Below are 18,015 nucleotides of genomic sequence, written 5' to 3'. Positions count from 1 at the left end.
AGCAGTTATGCTAATTGCAAAAGTATAGTCCAGATTATTATCCATAGATTCTCATTTCTAAGTCAATTTGTTTTACTGAATACAAGCCAAAAACAATTATGGTAATAGTTTTTAGTTTTGTGGCACCACATATAACACTAATAGTCTGGAAACTAGAATGGTTTATAGATGGACCGTGTTTCTCCTCCTATACATACGTATCTACCTTTGGAGTTCCCACAATCACATAGACACATAGGGAACAACTCAGACTATGCAGTCGGGTGCGGTGCTGAACGGTGAACGCCAAGCTGCTTCTTCCTAGCGGAGATGTCCAGTAGTGCTTGAGAAGAAGTAACCAGTCACAGTGGCAACAAAGATGGAGTAGCTTCTTCCCAATAGAGATGGCGATGGAGCACGATGATGAATTGATAGGATCAATGAGGTTGCCAGCGACATTACACAGGGAGACGAGCGGGTTGGCGAGGGCGAGGCTGGCGACAGAGGGGATATGGAGGCGATGAGGACGGGCAAGGTGGTGCCAATGGGGGAGGAGACAGAGGAACTCAGGGTTGGCTGTTGTGGCAAGGTAGAGCAGGTGAGTGGACAGAGTGGCAGAGACACAGTGCCAGTGTACCGGCAAGTGGCGTGCCTCAGCTCTACTCATTGGAGCGGAGAGAAGGGAAAAAGGAGGGCAAACACGAGTGTGGTCTCATCGTACAGAGAATGCAGTACTAAAACCCAAATTCAATTTGTTTGAGTGGAAATTTTAGATTGCTTTCATATAGAATCCTATTGGGGGCAGGGGCAGTTGCGCCTACCCCTTTTATGTAAAAAAGGCCTAAAGTCTAATAGGTCCAAGGACCTCTAAGTAATTTGCAAACCAAAGGGTGTAGGGAAGAAGATTACCTCCTCCCACCTTCATATAAATGGAGGGGGCAAGGCAAAGGAGTTCCCTCATTCTCCAAGCCACTAGTCTTCGACATCTCCTTTCTGTATGGGACTAGTACTCGAGCTTACCCAACAAATAAGATTTAATTGGATCTAAACACCGACTTTATTAATTGGAAACAAATAGGCCTAGAGGTTGCATGTAGTTAGGGGCAAAGCCACCCAATCAAACACTTCACCAGATGTACCTATCATACCTAGTCGCTTCACCAGTCTCTAACTACTTGTCGGGTATCGATATTAGGGATACCTAGAGGAAGAAAGTTAACGACCACGAACGTTAATTCTTCCGGATGGTCCAAGACGTATTTAAGGTCTCGCCCAACCCCCAAGGGCACGGGCTCCATCTCGCCCGGCCCTCGGGTGCAGGTCCCGTCTTGCCAGACCCCTCGAGCATGGGCTCCGTCTCGCCTGACCCCGAGGGCGCGGGCTCCGTCTCGCCCAACCCCAAGGGCATGGGCTCCGTCTCGCCAGAACCCTCAGGCGCGGGTTCTGTCTCGCCCGATGGGGATCCATACTGCCCCCAACTACTATGGGTCTAAGAGTACGACCCCATGGTCAAACTTCTAACACCAGGAGGGAAGCGGGCACGTCTCGACGTGACCCGTGGCCACAACGGACCATACCTAGGGGCTCACATCACCAATAGTGTTAGGCGTGCCGGCACTGTGCTGCCTAATCCCCGTATGGCTTTTGATAGGAGTACCTGTTGACCACACCGCCCGCTGGAACGGAGTGGAGCACCACGACTGGCTGACAACGCCTGCGTATGGCACTAGTGACGCACATGGCCATGATGTGGAGCCATCCCCATCATCATCTATAGGACTAGCGGGACCCGTATAAAGGAGATGAAGGACGCCGCGACCCTAGAGGCCTTCTTCTCCCTCGTTTTTCTCCTTCTCTCTGTACCCTACGCCTTCCCCTTCACCTATAAAAGGGGAAGCACGAGCACACGGCTGAACGAGATCAACAAGACTCAATTCCGTTCGATCTTTTCACCTGAGACTTGGGACCTTCTCCCTCTCTCGCCCGTTTGTAACCCCTACTATAAAGTAGTGCCGGTAACACGAGCAGCAGCAGACTGGACGTAGGGACATTTTGTCCAAACCAGTATAAATCCTTATGTCCTCCGAGCACACCATCCGGGCCAGATGCGCAGATACAAATTTACTAGCCGGTGGTTCAAAACACCGACACTACTCGTGTGGATGGATAGCTAATAAAAATCCGATACAAAACTATAGACGGAAAATCGTGTAAGAAATAAAAAAAAATCTTAACCATATCAAGAGTCAAGTCGAATACAAAACTATAGAAGAGAAGTCATGTAAAAAATCAATCAAAGTTATAAAAAGCATTAAGCGCTAAGCGAGTGGTGACACGTCGCCTAGAGTTTAAGCGTACTTAAGCGTTTTGTGATGTAGCAAACATTAAAGTTTTTTTTGTCTTGGACCAAACAAATGAGAGATGAGAGTGGAGAGCAATTGAGAGAGTGCAAATGAATAAGGGCTAGGTCCCTCTCCAACTCCCCCTCTCTATCGTAAATTTGTGTAACATTTTGAACTAATTATAAAAATGAATCAGCAATGCAAGTCTTTCGATATATTTCCAAGATGCTATTTGTTTTTTTAAATACACTTATGTGCTGCACGTGCAATTTATTAAATACTAAATTTTGATTGCAATTGTGCCCCTTACCGAAAAACTTTAATGTATAATGAGTTTTGATTGCAGTTGTATTGCTTTTAGTAAATTTTGCAATATACTACCGAGGGCTTGGACCGGTTGCCGGTAAGGTTGTGTTTGATCTGTTTTATTATAGGATATCTATGAATTGACATGTCAAAAATTCATTAATATTCATCTAGGGTATATGAAATTGTTTAAATATGTGTGTGTCACACGTGCGTCTCTACTAGTTATTCTTAAATGATAGTTACATCTCTTCTCGATTGTGCCAAAGTAAGAATAAATAGAGACCCTTTAAGTAACAAGCTAATATACCCCCTTCAAAAAAAACAAAAATTGGTTAGACAAATCAAATATTTGAAGTTTGATTAATCTTACAAAAAAATATATCAACATATATGTCTCCTAACAAATTTACTAAGTTTATAATTATAATCTAATGATATTTTTTGCATATTATAAAAATGTTAGCATTTTATTAGGTTTGGAATAATCTAAATTTGTTTGACTTGAGGGAAGAGAAAATTTCATTCTTTTGTGATTCAAGATGACATGTGTCCATCTGAGGTATAGCAATGCTCGTCATCGTCAAAGAGGGTTTGATTTCAAGATGAATTAATACAAGATGTCAAGTTTGATCACAAGATGACACATACCTTTATGAGTTAGAACAACATGCTTCCCTGTGGTACATGGTACTCCCTCCATTTTTACTTACACTGAAAAATTCTCTCTATAAAGTAAAAAAAAAGTTGCCAATTCCTCATTAAAAATGTCTTATTAGATTTGACCTAAGTTAAATATTTGTATCTTTGACCATGGATTTTTAAAAGTATATAGCTTCATGATATAAGATTTATGTTTTTAGATTCACTATGAAAAACACTTCCATAATATAATCAAAAGGTTGTAAAACGATAAGGTTTTTTTGAAATGGATAGTCAAAGATAGTAATATTTGACTTAGGACAAATCTAATGTGACATGTAAACAAATGGAGAGTATGATTCTAAGACGAGTTAGATTGGATGACCCCGTTGCAACACATGCGTATATTTGCTAGTAAATACAACTTGGCAAATTGGTGAATATAAGGTCCGAACATTGCTAATATGGCAAAATACATACATATCAGTTAGACACTAGAATTAATAGATAACCTTTCCAGCATGAACATCCCAAATCAATCATGAACAATACTAGATTAGTTACAATCTACAAAAGATAATCACATTTGTACTAGAAGTTTTCAATCTTCTATTTTGGACCAATAAGATATAACATTTCTATCTTACCTACTTATCGCACGATAAACTATGACCATAATCCTATCAATACCCTATGCTATCACTCTAGTATCCGACAACAAATTGTTGATCACCTTTAAGTGAAAATACAAACTTATGCAGTCATAATATTGGCCAAGAACAGAGTAATCGCTGCAAAAACAAATGATGGTACCAGTCCGACAAATCTAAGAGCTAATATCCTCGTGTGAAAAAGCTTACCTTGGCATGATTTGAAAAGAGGATTAAAATTCATGAACAACAGACTAACTATATTCACACCACACCTGCTTCTTGGTGATGAGGCTCCATGTTAGTGACTTATATGTTTGGCGTTGTGAAGCACCTGCTTCGTGATGCCCATCTTATAGTTGCCAAAACCATCATAAACAATTCCATACGCATAATGAACGTGTCGTAAACCTGCTATTAACCCTAGCACCTAATAAAATACATATTTTATCACACTCATAGTGTTTGTACCATACACGTATCAATTTAAGAAGTTAAGTACTGCTTATTACTTGAGCAGTTTACAAGTTGGACTAATTTACACCCATCTACTAAGTTGTTGTTGGATGAATGTAATTAATTACTCAAACAATATTAATGTTATTATAGAGGATGTACACTGCAAATAACTGTTGGATGAATGAATTGTTGTATTTCGCACGGGCATTTACCTAGTTATACCAAAACAAGCACCGAAGAAGCTTCGTATTTGTGATCCCGTATCTTTTGCCAACAGACGCGAGACTCGTATTGATCAGTACTATAGTGTTCAATACGGAGCGCCGTGACAGGCAAAGCATGGGCTAAATGGATATTAGTGGCGACCTAACTAATGTGCCGTCTTAAGCACGAGCGTTTGTTAATTGTTACTATACTCTTATAAGAAAGAAGACACCACGCTTTGCTAGATTTACAGTTGGACGTTGCGTGGATGCCATTACTTGCCATCTCAAACGACTCATGATTTGCAAATTAGCAAGGGATTTTGCGCTTTAAAGCACGAAATCCTTTTTTGCTTTGAGTTTTAAATTTGGAAGGAAAGAGGAAAACAACTTTTGGGTTGCTTTCATAAGGCAAGTCTGGGTTGTCCATTTCTAAACTGTACATCTAAACCTACTGTGATTCGTGAGGTTGTTTATTCCCCTATTGCTGCTACCATGACCAGCATTGTCTGGGTGAGCAGAGCAAATTCAGCCATTCATGATTCAAGATTAATTACAATATAATACCGAGGGCGCTCTAAATGGCACTGAATACCTACCATTATCTTTTGGAGAGGGCACTGGAGACCGAACTTTTATGAGTAAATTCGTTCAGTGCCATTGAAAGCTATAACTATTCCCTATTTGCCATTCAAAAATATAGTTTTCTTTCATTGCCATTGATATAGATTTCTCTTCCCTTATGTGCCATTACTGCTATTTTTGGGAGAGTCAAGAGCTAACGCCGTTAAAACTCCGTTCGATAGCACCTGCCCTGATCATTTCTTTTACCCCTAGCTTCGTGCAGGGCTTCGATGCCTCCGTGCTCCTGGACGGCTCTGCCACCGGGCCGGGTGAGCAGCAGGCGCCGCCCAACCTCACGCTGCACCCCACCGCGTTCAAGGCCATCAACGACATACACGACCGCCTCCAGAAGGAGTGCGGTGGCGCCGTCGTCTCCTGCTCCGACGTCCTCGCGCTCGCCGCCTCGGACTCCGTTGTCATGGTAAGTCAACTACATACGCGTGCATGCATGCACAAAAATTTCTTTTGTTAACCACCCCACCACATGCCTGCATGTATCCATGCAGTTCGGCGGGCCCACCTACAAGGAGCCCCTGGGTCGTCGCGACGCAGCAGGACGTCCTGAGCGGGCTGCCGCCGCCGCTGGCCGTGCTGTCCAAGATCAACCTGGACGCGACCGACCTGGTGGTGCTGTCAGGCGGCCACACCATCGGGCTCGGCCACTGCACGTCCTTCGAGGACCGGCTGTTCCCGCGCTCGGACCCGACGCTGAACGCTACCTTCGCCAGCCAGCTCCGACGGACCTGCCCGGCGAGTCACGGCGAGGAGGAAGAGCGGCTGGAGGAGGACCGTGGCTGCGTCGTCGCGGTCTTCGGCGTTTGCAAAGCCGAGACGAGATCACGACTCGCGGGCTCCTATCGACACGGATTGGTGACGAGGCCGCCGTGAGCTTGCGGGTGAAGCCGACGGTGCGGTGGCCTGACGGGGACGAGGGGGCTCCTGGTGGTGGCGTCGACGGGGTCGCGGGAGTGCGGTGTGGGCGGCTTCGGCCAACGGGCACCGCGACCGCGCACTGGCGCGTCACGGCGAGGAGGAAGAGCGGCGGCTGGAGGAGGGCGCTGGTAAGCGAGCGGCCGGTTGGGCCCGCATGGGCACGGCAGTGGCTCGCCAGCGCGCCCGCAGCAGCGACGGCGGTGCCTGCTCGTGCGCCTCTAGTCAGCTGTTGCCGTCGCCCACAAGCTATTTGACAAAATGCATTGCCAAAAGCTGTTTCAGATGGATATGTCAGCAGGCCACGTCAGCATGAGAAACCCACGTGGCGGAATATGGACCTAAATGATACGGCATACAAAGTTTATGGACTAAAAAGCCACTTTATAAGTTGATGGACCTAACCAAAATCTCCTCACAAATTAATGGACCTCTAGTGCATTTAACTCTTAAATAAATGATTCCTCGTCTTTAACTCTGATGGAAAATCAGTCCTGGACAAACTAAAGTTTCAATAAGTTAAGGTCTGAAATTATTGTCTTGTTCTTTTTTGGTAAACGTGAAAGATGAATAGTTCTAGTTGTATTTGACAGTACGGAAAAAAATTATTATACAATGCATGTAATGGCAGCAAAGGGAAGTAGGCAAAATTACTTCATTGCATCTAGAGGGCAAATTTGTCTTTTCAGTGTCACTTAACAGTCATCTAACATGCATGTGACAGCAATGGCACATAGAGGATGTAAAATTTAAACTAATGGCAATGAAGGAAACTTACATTTTTCAATGGCATATAAGGGATTGATATAGATTTTGATGGCATTCAAGGGATTTTCTCAACTTTTATTCAACCACCAGAGCCGGCTCAAGATCAGTTTTCACCTTTCATAAACCCTTTCTTAATTGCAACGTGACCACTCCCCTCTGAAACTTTGAAGGTCTGAATATTCCCCTTCTATCCCATTGCACGATCTGGAATAGAAGCTGAGAAGTCAGTCAGATCTGCAGTTACAGAGCCTGAAATAAAAAGATGAACGGTTACTCACCCCGTTCGCTTGTTGGTTTCAGCCAGCCCAAACCAGCCAGCCAACAGTGTTTTCCTCTCACAACAAACCAGCACCAGCCAGCTCAAACCAGCCCAGAAACCAACCAGCGAACAGGCCGACTGGCCTTTTTTTTACTGGAAGCTGCAGAGAGCCAGGCCGGTCAGAGGCGACGAACAAGGAAGGCTGCTAGCTAGGGTTTCCAAGGCCCGCTTCCTTCGGTCGGCAGCATCCCTCGGCCTCTTGGGATTACAAAAGAAACTCCCCCACGCCTCTTCCGAGACTCTCAAGAAACTCCCCCCACCTGGCTGTCTGGCTACCACTCCCCCTTTTCTTTGTTCGAATCCATTGGAGCCCACGAGGTCGTTGCCTCCCTCCCTCCCCCACCCAAAACCCTCTGCCCTCTGCCTCTGCCACTAAATAAGTGAGAGCCCCATCACTTCGAGTCTTGGATCCTTGAAGATTCTGGGCGATCTCATCATCTCTCGCTCTGGGTCCTATTCTTGGCAGGCTAGCAGTTCCTGGAGTTTCAGGACCCGCCGGCTAAAAGGTGTACTCCTCATTACAGAATCTGCAGGGTAGATTGGCCTGTTCTATTCTTCGATTGTTTTTGTATTTGTTTCCTTCTCCTGGACTCCAATCGGCTAGACGCAATCTTAAATCCACATTCCGTGTTCATGGCATTGATTCGATCGAAATAAACATGTTCGGAAGCCGCGATCTTTGTTTCTTGGAATCTATGCTCGTTTGACTTGTTGTCTCCAAGCAGACTGAAGATCACAGACGCTCGGAGTCGGACGCTGCTGCTCAGTCTCATCTTGCACGCCGGAATCTGATCTTGGAGATGGAGCCGGCAAAGGGGAAGATGAGGAGGACGTCTTCCAGCCTGCTTCTGCGAATCACGGACATCTGCAAGGTGCATTCCGTCGCTGTCGCGGAGAACGTCGGCGAGAAGCCCAACGCCGGCAGCACGGGGGGCAGCAGTGAAGACGGTGCACACCTGAAAATATATCCGCATCAAGTCTCTGACCATGAGAGTTGCTCTGGAACTTCCACTGCCCGCTATGAGGAAGCGGTTGTTGAGAAGCTTCTTGATGCGGTCTCTGGTCTGAAGCTGGCTTATGTCAAGGTTCAACAAGCACATGTGCCTAATAATCCTGAAAAGGTTGCGGCAGCTGGTGAGCATTTTGTGTCAGAGCTTGAAGAGACAGCTGGGCTTAAAGATCTGTATTTTGGTGTCAGCAAGTGGAGCAATCCAATGTACCAGTCTCATGTGAGCTCAAGGATTCATGAGCGTCAAAAGCTTGCTCTGGAGTTGCAGGCTGACATCTGCAAGAAAGATTCTGAACTTGTTCTGCTGCGATCAGAGTTTGAAGAACTGGAAAGGAGGAATATGGAACTGAAGGAGGAAGTTGACAGGAGAGCGTTGCTCATGCAAAGAGAAATAAGTTTTGACATTGGTAAAGGTGGATCAATAGATATGTTCATTGAGTTGTTTGAGAATTCATCAAAGTGCATACATGATTTCACGAAACTCGTCATCAGTTCGATGAAAGTTTCTGGATGGGACCTGAGCTACTCTAAGTTTCCAGTCGATAAATCTGTTGTATTTGAGAAAAGGACTGACAAGAAGTATTGTGTTGAGGCGTACTTTGCTCGGGCAATGCTGATGGTGACCAGAGAGGAGTATTTTTCCATGGATTCATTTTACCATGTTATGAGTTTCAAGGATCCATTCGATGCTCTTGTTGAGTCCCCAAATTCCACCTTTGGAAGATTCTGCCGAGAAAAGTACCTGGTTGCTGTACCAAGTAATATGGAGGATTCCTTCTTCGGAAATTTGGATCACAGAGCATTTGTCGAGATGGGCGGCCATCCAAGGACACAATTTTACCAGACATTTGCAAGAATGGCTAGATATGTCTGGGCATTGCTCACAGTTGCTTGCTTCTTGAAACCAAGGGCTGAGATGTTCTTTGTCAAGAGTGGCGTTCAGTTTCAAAAGAAGCACATGGAAAGTGTACCAGCTAAGCTGACCACAGAGGAAGCAAAGATCAGTGTTGGGTTTACAGTAATGCCGGGCTTTAAGATCGGATGCACTGTCATCCGGTGCAGGGTCTACCTGTCCATGCTCAACACAAGAGACTCCTAAAACCACACATTATATATAACTACAGTATTAGGTAAGCAAAATGCAATAGGTATAAAGTACTCCATAGTTCTATAAATAAGCTTACAGTTGGAAGCTCCTCCTGTATTGTGACTAGGAACATGAGCTAATAGATGACTCAAGAGTACTAACTTGTTGTAAAGTCTTATGCTACTATGTAAACATTTTCAGTAGTTTGTTCTGATCTTTCTGGATCATGCCGTCGTTCATGATCTACTTGAATACACTGAAGAAATTGAACTATGGAATGCTCTGATTCTCAGTATATACCATTTCATTTGGAAAATTGTGCACAACGAAATTTTGGCCCTTTGAAGCCAAAACACTACCTATTTGTATCTAACCATGAGTGAAACAATTATATAGTTCATCTGGCGAAGATTTTGGCAAAGAAATTTGCCGGTTTTGGGTTCTCCAAGCATGCCACATGAGCATATCTTCCTAGTTTGTCAACCTGTCTTGGCTCCCCCCTTGTGTCCTTCTTGCAGATCTTGCAGGTCTTATCGACCCAACCTTCCTCCACGTATTGTCCATCGACTGAATTTGAAACCAATTTGATTGGTCAGTATTCGGTAACTTGCATGATATTCTTTCTGTTGTTCAGAAAACCAAAACTTTGTGTGTGATAATATATTTTCAATAGGCACTATTTTCATCATACTGCAACTGTTTTTTACTGTATCACTCTATACAACTTATTCAGTCATGCAGTGTCTATCTGAATATCAGTAGACAATACACGCGATTATTCACTTGGCATTTAATTACTCTCATGAGAAAGGTATGATCAGATACCATCAACATATGACTTGAAGAAATCCTGGTAGGTACCACCAATCTTCCGCCTCAGTGCTCCGTACTTCATCGCCAATCAAACAAGCGTATGAAAAAAGAAATTCAGACTACAGATGGTAACATTAAGGAACCGCACTTGCTTTGCATCAGTGGTTGTGGTTCCGTACCTGTTCCCTCGTCATCCTCCCTCCACCTTTGGTGGACTCACTGGCCTCATACAGCAGCTCGGCATCCTTCTCCGACCGGACCTGCGAGAAGTCCAGCGCCTCGGTGATGCTTCCGAACAGGGACTGCTTGTTGCCCTCCTCATTTCCCTTTGCATAAGCTCTAACTGATCTGGGGCTACCCCTGATTTGGTGAGCTCCAAACGAGGAGCTCTTGGAAGGGGTCAGCGGAAGAGCCCTCATGGTCATTGCTTCAGGAATCAGGAGTTTTTTTTTTTTTTTTTTTGAGACGAAAGGAATCAGGAGTTCAGGTGCAAGTGGTTTCTGCACAAGTATGTATAAGCTCCCCAACGATCGGGACGTTATATACGCAGGACCATTTGGGGCGCGGACAAGCAGCGGCAGCAAGGCAATTCTGTGGTGGCTACAAGGCTACGTGGTGCAAGGCAGGCCTGCTGAAACGAGAGGGAAATTCTGGCCCAGTGCGACGTGGGTGTGTTCAGGCTTCAGACATGAGGAGGAGGGCGCTGTGTGTGGCCCAGGAAGTAGAGCAAGAGGATTGCCGGAGCTAGTGACTGAGAACTGGGCTGCGTGGCTGGTTTACCTGAAGTTTACAGAAAGGGATATTTGTGGAGCAGAGAAACACTTTGCATGATTAAGCAGAAAAGGGGAAAAAAATACTTGAGCATAGTCTTCCTGTCCACGTATCTGATTCTCTGAAAGGGGACATTTGTGCATGGGATGCTTACTTTCAGTTTTATGAAGATGAAGATACTGTTCCAGGCTGAGCTTTGCTCGGTGCCTGTATTAGCTAGGTTTTTTTGTTCTAGCTTGAAAGTAACCATGTGCACCGTGCATGGTATCATCAAGACCTCAATTATAGACGTGATTTGTTTATCTACTTTGCTTGACCTGGCTGTCTCCCGATAAGTACAAGGTGCAAACACTGACAATCTGACATAGAGCCCCGAGAAGGCCTGACTTTGCTTTTAACTCGGATGAGTTCAGCTCTAAAAGCAACTTCTATCAAGCTATAGATGGTTATTCTAATCTAGGAATAGGATCTCCAATTACTCGTGCATAATGCCTGGATGCTGAACATGAGCCCTTGACCTTCCGGATCAAAAGAATATTGCTGCATGCAGCCTTTTCAGTTTATTAATTAATGGACAGTCATGCTTGCTAAGCAGCTAGCTGATGAGTAACTCCGCATGAGTATTTCAGATTAGATGGTTTGATAGTTGAAGGTGAGTGATCACTTGAAAAACATTTGGGCAGGCCACTGAGCATGACTGCATGCCGCTTTGGCACCCCAGGTGAAGGCTGAAGGCAACAAGCATGTGGACCTCAGGTGCCGCAATCTCCATGATGGCCTGCCTCGTAGCAATGTCCCCGCTTGAATATTGATTCCCCATCAGATCGTCGTAGCATCAGCATTCAGCAGCATCAATGCTGAAACAATCATGGCGCCATGCATGCCGCCGTGACACACACGCCCCTTGTGATCGAATCAACGTCACACAACGCCCCGGAGAACAGTTGCCGGTCCTTTTCTATCATATCGTCGTCGGGAGGATTTAAGTGCTGCCTTTCCTTGCTCTGTGACGGAACCCTTTGCTTCAGTCAGTATGCACACAAGGATGGATGGATCGCCATTGTTCAGGGATACTGCTTGTGATGTTTCTTGGAGACTAATGACGAGAGACCAAGAATAATGTTTTGGGGCTAATTAAACAACCTCCGATCGAGCACTGGAATGGCAATTGGCAACGACCAAGAAGAAATATAGAATTGGACCACGGGCATGCATGGTGAGCTGGACACCAAAGATTAACGGGAGATTAAGCGGAGGCTTCGCTGCTGCGGCGGCCTTGTGTCATTGAATAGCCGCCGGCCCGGAAGTCTGCGCCTGCACGTTCGTCGTCGTCGTCCCGGCTGTACCGCGTCGGCGCGTCGCCCCCGCCCCCCCCCCCCCCCCCCCCCAGTCTCCCGCTCGCCTTTTTGGGCCTCGCACGTGTGTTGTCACGTCAGGCAAAGCCTACCCGGACAGGAATTGTCCTCTCGCCGTCTACGACTACGAGTCTACTACCACTACCAGTACATTTTGGTAGTATACACGAGTACGGGTGCTATCATAATAGTACTACTAGTACGTCGTACGTGCCATCAGGCGTTCATTCCTTCATTCACTTTGACAAGGGCTCGTGTTTTTGCTGGCGCTGGCCTAACTTTTCCATCGTTTTGTTTCTGGTACCAGCAAGATGCCGCATGCGTGGTTCATAGATCTTGTAGTGGTACATTGGTACTTGGATGGATAAAATTTCTCTCTCTGCTACCATTGGTCCCGGCACATTTTAAGGACCCAAGCTCGTGGCTTACTATCTCAGTTACACATAGACACCACCCAGAAAACGACTGGAACACGCTTCTAATCCCCAGCTAGAGGCCAGGACCAGGGCCATTACGATCGAGCTCCGCCGGGTCATGACGCGCGCTAGCTAGCTATACGTACTGGTATTACGTTCCTTTCCGTCGCGCTGAAAGCATCCGTATTCCGAATTTCCTATGCGTATGTATCGTATCGCAGCAGCAGGTATTAGGTCCACGTCACCAGCCGGGACTAGAGGACACGGCTCCGGACGGTACCGGCTACGCTATGCTCCAACCGGCGCTGTCCCCCCGGCCATGCATGCACCTTCCGTCCACGTACGTTCCTAATTGCTCGGCGACGAACGAATCTACCAGGACACGCTAATCTCGTCACGAAAACAGGGCCTAATCACAGCGACTGCCCAGCACATCTGCCGGCATTTTATCAGGCTTCGACGCCAACGAGCGGTATTTATACAGGCCCCGTTGGGCTCGCTAAAACTTGGCTGAAAATAACTAAAAAAGCATTATTCTGACTGAAATGTTGTGAGAGAAAAATACTGTTTCGACTGAAAAAAAAAGAAAGTCGAAAAGTTAGATATAAGGATAAGCTGAACGGAGTATACTGAGATGTGCCCTGCCTGCCGTCATTGTCAACTGAGGGCATGCGGAATCTTGAGACTGACCGGTGAGCGCGCGACACCGCGCGCTCCTAGTTAATTAGGAGCCCCGGGAAAGATGGCACGGGGGAGCTTAAACTAATGGCGTCTTGCCGTCGCGTAATGCGGCGGGGCAAGGGGATATCATACCAGCAGGGCCTGTGCGTGCCAGCAGTGCCCTTCGTGTTTTCGCTTGCTTCCGCGCAGTCGATTAAACAAAAGCCCATCGGCCGGGCATGGGGCCATGTTAGCAGCACCAGCAGCAGCAGAGTAGGCCGTGGCGAGGTGCGCGATGCTGCTGCCGCGGCCGCTCACCGCAACGCCCGACAGGCCGGGTAAAATAATCCCGCGGGCCGCGTACGGGCTGCCCCCCGGCGACGGCGGCGGCCTGATCTTGGGTGATATTCCTAGGCGACGCGTCCGCGCGCAGGGGCGAGGGATGACTGGATGAGACGTGAGAGGCGTCGGCGTCGGCGTCGCTGCCCACGCAATCGGCATTCTGCCTTGCCCCCGTGCGGTGAGGTGCCGTCGCCACCACCGCTGACGGTGAGGAAAACGCGACTCGTACACGTCTGGTTTGCTTCGCTGAAAAAACAAACCGAAACGTTATTCTGGTTGATTTGCTGTGAAAGAAAAATATTGTTCCGACTGAGAAAAATAAGCTGAAAAAAGATAAATTATAAGAGAAGCGAACATGACCTATCACGGATACCATGTTTTCCTAGAGCAATATATATTCCATTGCAGAATCGCGGTACCTTGATTTAGGGATTTGGATAACATGGGCCTTGTTTAGTTTGTAAAATTTTTGGTGATATGGTACTGTACTACTTTCGTTGTTATTTGGCCAATTAATGTTCAATCATAATCTAATTAGGCTTAAAAGATTCGTCTCGTGAATTTCGTCTAAATTGTATAATTAGTTTTATTTTTTATTTATATTTAATGCTTTATGCATGCGTCTAAAGATTCGATGAGATAAAGAATCTTAAAAAAATTTATAAAATGAAGTGCAACTAAACGGTACCATGGTTGTAAAGCTCGTCTCCATGGATCGTACAGCTCTCCCCTCTTCTCTCTCTTTTTCTCCCATAACACAAAAAAAAAAGAATCCTTTTTGTTCTCTCGGACATATGGCCTTGATCAATCAAAGCACTAAGCAGTCAGCCAGTCACGAATCGCTTCTCGCTGATACTGGACATCCTAGTTACAGGATGTATCTTCTCTGAGTCCGAGGGTAAGCCTGTGCTGCCTGTGGAGAAAAACAGATGAAGTAACGTGAGCCTGTCGAAACAGAGGAAGTTTGTGAGACGGTGATCCGTGCTTGTTAGATGATCTCTACCGGTTGACTCAACAATTAATTAGACTCTTGGATTCGCGTTCTGATCGAGGGTGCCCAACCATGGACCCTACATGGTTGGAGGGCTCCCGTCACACTGCGCTATAAAAACAGAGGTGAGGCCGGTGGCTCTCTTCACGAGGTTCACCGTGAGCAGCCAAAGTCGCCCCACCAATACACCCTAATCCGATCTAGAGGGTGTGCAGCAAGTGACGGGAAGCTCCATCGTCTCACAGCCACCGGACTGCATCACCGGACTCCACTGCTACATCGCCACCGCTTTCACCGACTCGGACAGCACCACCGCCATCATCATGGACGGCTCCAGCAGCTCCTCCGCCAAGCCCTCTGACGGTCAGAGACCACTGCCCCTCTCCCTTCTCCTTAATTCCGTACAAGTAGATGTTCTAGGACTCGTTGTTTATTCCTAATACAAGTACACATGTTAGATCTATGGCCAGTGATCCTGCTTTAAGTCTAACAATGGTATCAGTCACCTAACTAGATGTAGATCTAGCCTATCAGAGTAGAAAACCGAATAGTAGCATTTAGAAGGAGATGATAGATCCGTTTTGGATCTAAGTAGAGGGTTCATCGAACCCTAAACCCAAATCGGGTGAAGAAAAGAAGTAAGAAACGGTTTTGGTTTTGAAAAGCAACTCAAACCCTAACCCGTGTAGACTCCTCGGGGAAGAAGAACAGTAGTTAACCCTAACCCTAACCCTAGAAACGGATCGGACGAAGGAGAGGAGGACCTAACCGGACTCTTCCGCCACGCGTCACCACTGGCGTCGCGCAGGAAGGAGCTCCGCCGCCGCCTCATCGGCGCGTGGGGTGAAGCCGAGCCACGCTCACCGCCTTGCGCGTGAGCCCGGCTGAGGGCACCATCACAGGACCGCTCGACGGCAGCGCGCTCACCCACTAGGGAGCACGCGCTTCGGTGAGGGGACCTGCGGCGGCGCCGGTCAGATCTAGGGTTTTGGGAGACTCTCACCGCAACGCGTGTGGGGGATCAGGGCACCGTCGCCCAGACCGCTGACGGCGGCGCGCTCACCCGCTGGGGAGCGCGCGCGTCGACGAGAGGACCGGCGACGGCGCCATCACCGCTTGCTTTCGCTTCGGCTGCTGCTGCTCGCTGCGCTAAGGAGAAGAGAGGGGCGCGACGAAGAGAGAGAAAGGGAAGACGATAATGGCTAGGGATTCCGGGGGGGGTGGTCACGGCGTCGACCTTTTATATCTCTGATCCACGCGCGGAGCTGTCGGATGAGATCCGATGGTCACCGATCACTAGACCGAAAAAGGCCCAGGCGGGAAGTCAAAATCTCGGCCCAGGCCCAGGTTGCGGCCTAGGCGCGGGGAGCGCACGCGTGCGTGGGTTGGGCCTGGGCTGCGCCAGCGCTGTGCTGGGCCGCATGCGCTGTTGGGCTTCAATGCACAGTACCGTTTTTCTTTTTTGTTTTATGATTTTTAGAAGCCTTTTTTATGAATAATGTTAAGTTTTGATGATTAAATCTCTGTCAAAATTTGAACCAACAGAATAATTTTTCTAGAGAGTAGATGACTTTAGTAAAATGCTTCTGAAAAGTAGATAATGTATTTTTAATGTTTCTGCTCTCGAATGATGATGCTTATAATCTTCTAATTAAATTCGAACCAACAGGGGGATTTAATTTTGAGGAGTAGTTATAATTTTCAGTAAATTTACGATTTTGCTATTTTCTGACCAAAGTTGTTGATAGCAATATTATAAATGTTTGATTTATGAGTTTATGCATTAATTCTACTTTCTGTCCAACGATGGTGTAGAATTAATGTAGAAGAAGTTGTATGTTTTAATTTTGACCTACGTTAAATTAAGACATGCAATTATTTTATTATGTTTTCTCACTTTCTCTGACACTGTTTTTCAGGACTCAACCTAATGGTTTTTATCTCGCATATTCCGTCTCTTGAAGGGGACAACTACAGAGTATGGCGAGAGAAGTATGAGCTCGCACTTGTGCTGTCCTGAGAATGACTTAGCACTTACCTCTCCGTGTTCTACTGAGCCAGAGGACCCGGTGAGGGCAAAAAATGAGACTGATGCTGATTTTAATGCTCGAAAGTGAGATCATGTAGAAGTTAGAATGAAATACGATCTTGATCGGAAGAAATAGGAAATCTCGAACCGCAAGTGTTTGATGGTGGCTAAGTCCACTATCTTAGATGTTATAAGGGGATCAATCCTAGATTGTGATACCGCCACCGAGTATCTTAATAAGGTAGGAGAGTCAGTTTATTGGCTCTTCAAAGGCTTATGCAAGCACCTTAATAAAGAAATTATTCAATAAAAAATACTCTGGTAGAGGTATAAGAGAACACATATTAAAGATGAGCAACATGGCTTCGAAGCTGAAGCCAATGGATTTGGGGCTAAAGGATGAGTTCCTGATTTATTTGGTTTTTGCTTTATTGCCAAAGGAATATGAAACATTTGTTGTTACTACAACATGCAGCCCGACAAGTGGGACATAGAGAAACTCATCGCAATGTGTGTTCAAAAAGAGGAAGGGGCTGAAATCCTTACAGGTGACTCTGCTAACCCTGTGAAGGACAAGAAAAAGAATTTCAATAAGAATGCCAAACCTCAAGGGAAAGCCCCTCAGACTGAGCATCATTCAGAAGAACAACAGTGCTCAAGTTGAAAAAGATCAGTGCAAATGGTGTAAGAAGCATGGACACTACTAGAGGGACTGCCTAGACTTTCTGAAGAATCTTCTGAAGAGAGGTAAGGATTTCATTACATTCATAGATAAATCCTTGTATTTAAGTTATGCAAAATCTACTTGGTGGATTGATTCAAGTGCAACTGTCCATATTGCAAATTCATTACAGGAATTCCGTACGAGGAGGACCCTACAAAGAGGAGAAAGAAGAATTAAAGTAGCAAATGGAATTGAAGCTGAAGATGAAGCTATTGGAGATCTTTCTCTAGAATTAGTTGATGGTTTTCTACTTAAGCTTTCAGATTGTTCTACTTGTACCCTCTTTGCGAAGAAACTTAATAAGTGTTTCACGTTTAGATGACGATGGATATGATTGCCATTTTGGTAATGGCAAATGTCAAATTATTTATAATAATAAATGTGTTGGTCTTGCCTTCCGTCAAGACAAGCTTATTTATTATCACTTTCTGAGAATATGAATGATGTAAGTACTGAGAATGAGAATGCTTCCTCGTCTATGAATGCAACAAATAAGCAGAAGAGAGTGCATGATGTATCTTCAAAATTATAGCACTAGTCGTTTATACCATATTTCGAAGGGGAAGAATAGAGCGATTAATTAAGAAATCAATTCT

General features: G+C 46.0%; 2 protein-coding genes and 1 pseudogene across 2 annotated transcripts; 2 read left to right on the top strand and 1 right to left on the bottom strand.

The window, feature by feature from the left end:
- Window positions 1–490: 490 nt before the first annotated feature.
- On the top strand, window positions 491–5,917 carry LOC136461116 (cationic peroxidase SPC4-like; annotated as a pseudogene).
- Window positions 5,918–6,875: 958 nt separating this feature from the next.
- LOC136459318 (protein GRAVITROPIC IN THE LIGHT 1-like) lies at window positions 6,876–9,330 on the top strand. The gene is made up of 2 exons (XM_066459187.1): window positions 6,876–7,728; window positions 7,948–9,330. The coding sequence occupies exon 2, from the start codon at window positions 8,023–8,025 to the stop codon at window positions 9,328–9,330; it is 1,308 nt and encodes a 435-aa protein (XP_066315284.1). The 5' UTR covers window positions 6,876–7,728; window positions 7,948–8,022.
- Window positions 9,331–9,589: 259 nt separating this feature from the next.
- Window positions 9,590–10,649, bottom strand: LOC136459319 (uncharacterized). The gene is made up of 3 exons (XM_066459188.1): window positions 10,311–10,649; window positions 10,144–10,207; window positions 9,590–9,885 (listed from the first exon to the last, which is right to left on the bottom strand). Exons 1-3 carry the CDS (start codon window positions 10,554–10,556, stop codon window positions 9,716–9,718), a joined length of 480 nt encoding a protein of 159 aa, XP_066315285.1. The 5' UTR covers window positions 10,557–10,649; the 3' UTR covers window positions 9,590–9,715.
- Between the last annotated feature and the right edge of the window lie 7,366 nt (window positions 10,650–18,015).

The sequence above is a fragment of the Miscanthus floridulus genome, chromosome 6, assembly GCF_019320115.1.
Source record: "Miscanthus floridulus cultivar M001 chromosome 6, ASM1932011v1, whole genome shotgun sequence".
Classification (NCBI taxonomy): Eukaryota; Viridiplantae; Streptophyta; class Magnoliopsida; order Poales; family Poaceae; genus Miscanthus; species Miscanthus floridulus.
This window is presented reverse-complemented; position numbering and strand designations above follow the sequence as displayed.

Coding starts and splice junctions, on each gene's coding strand:
- LOC136459318 (XM_066459187.1), top strand. CDS start 8,023: ATGGAGCCGGCAAAGGGGAAGATGAGGAGGACGTCTTCCAGCCTGCTT.
- LOC136459319 (XM_066459188.1), bottom strand. CDS start 10,556: ATGACCATGAGGGCTCTTCCGCTGACCCCTTCCAAGAGCTCCTCGTTT. Junction 10,208..10,310: donor GGAGGATGACGAGGGAACAG/GTACGGAACCAC, acceptor TTGGCGATGAAG/TACGGAGCACTGAGGCGGAA. Junction 9,886..10,143: donor CTTCAAGTCATATGTTGATG/GTATCTGATCAT, acceptor TTTCAAATTCAG/TCGATGGACAATACGTGGAG.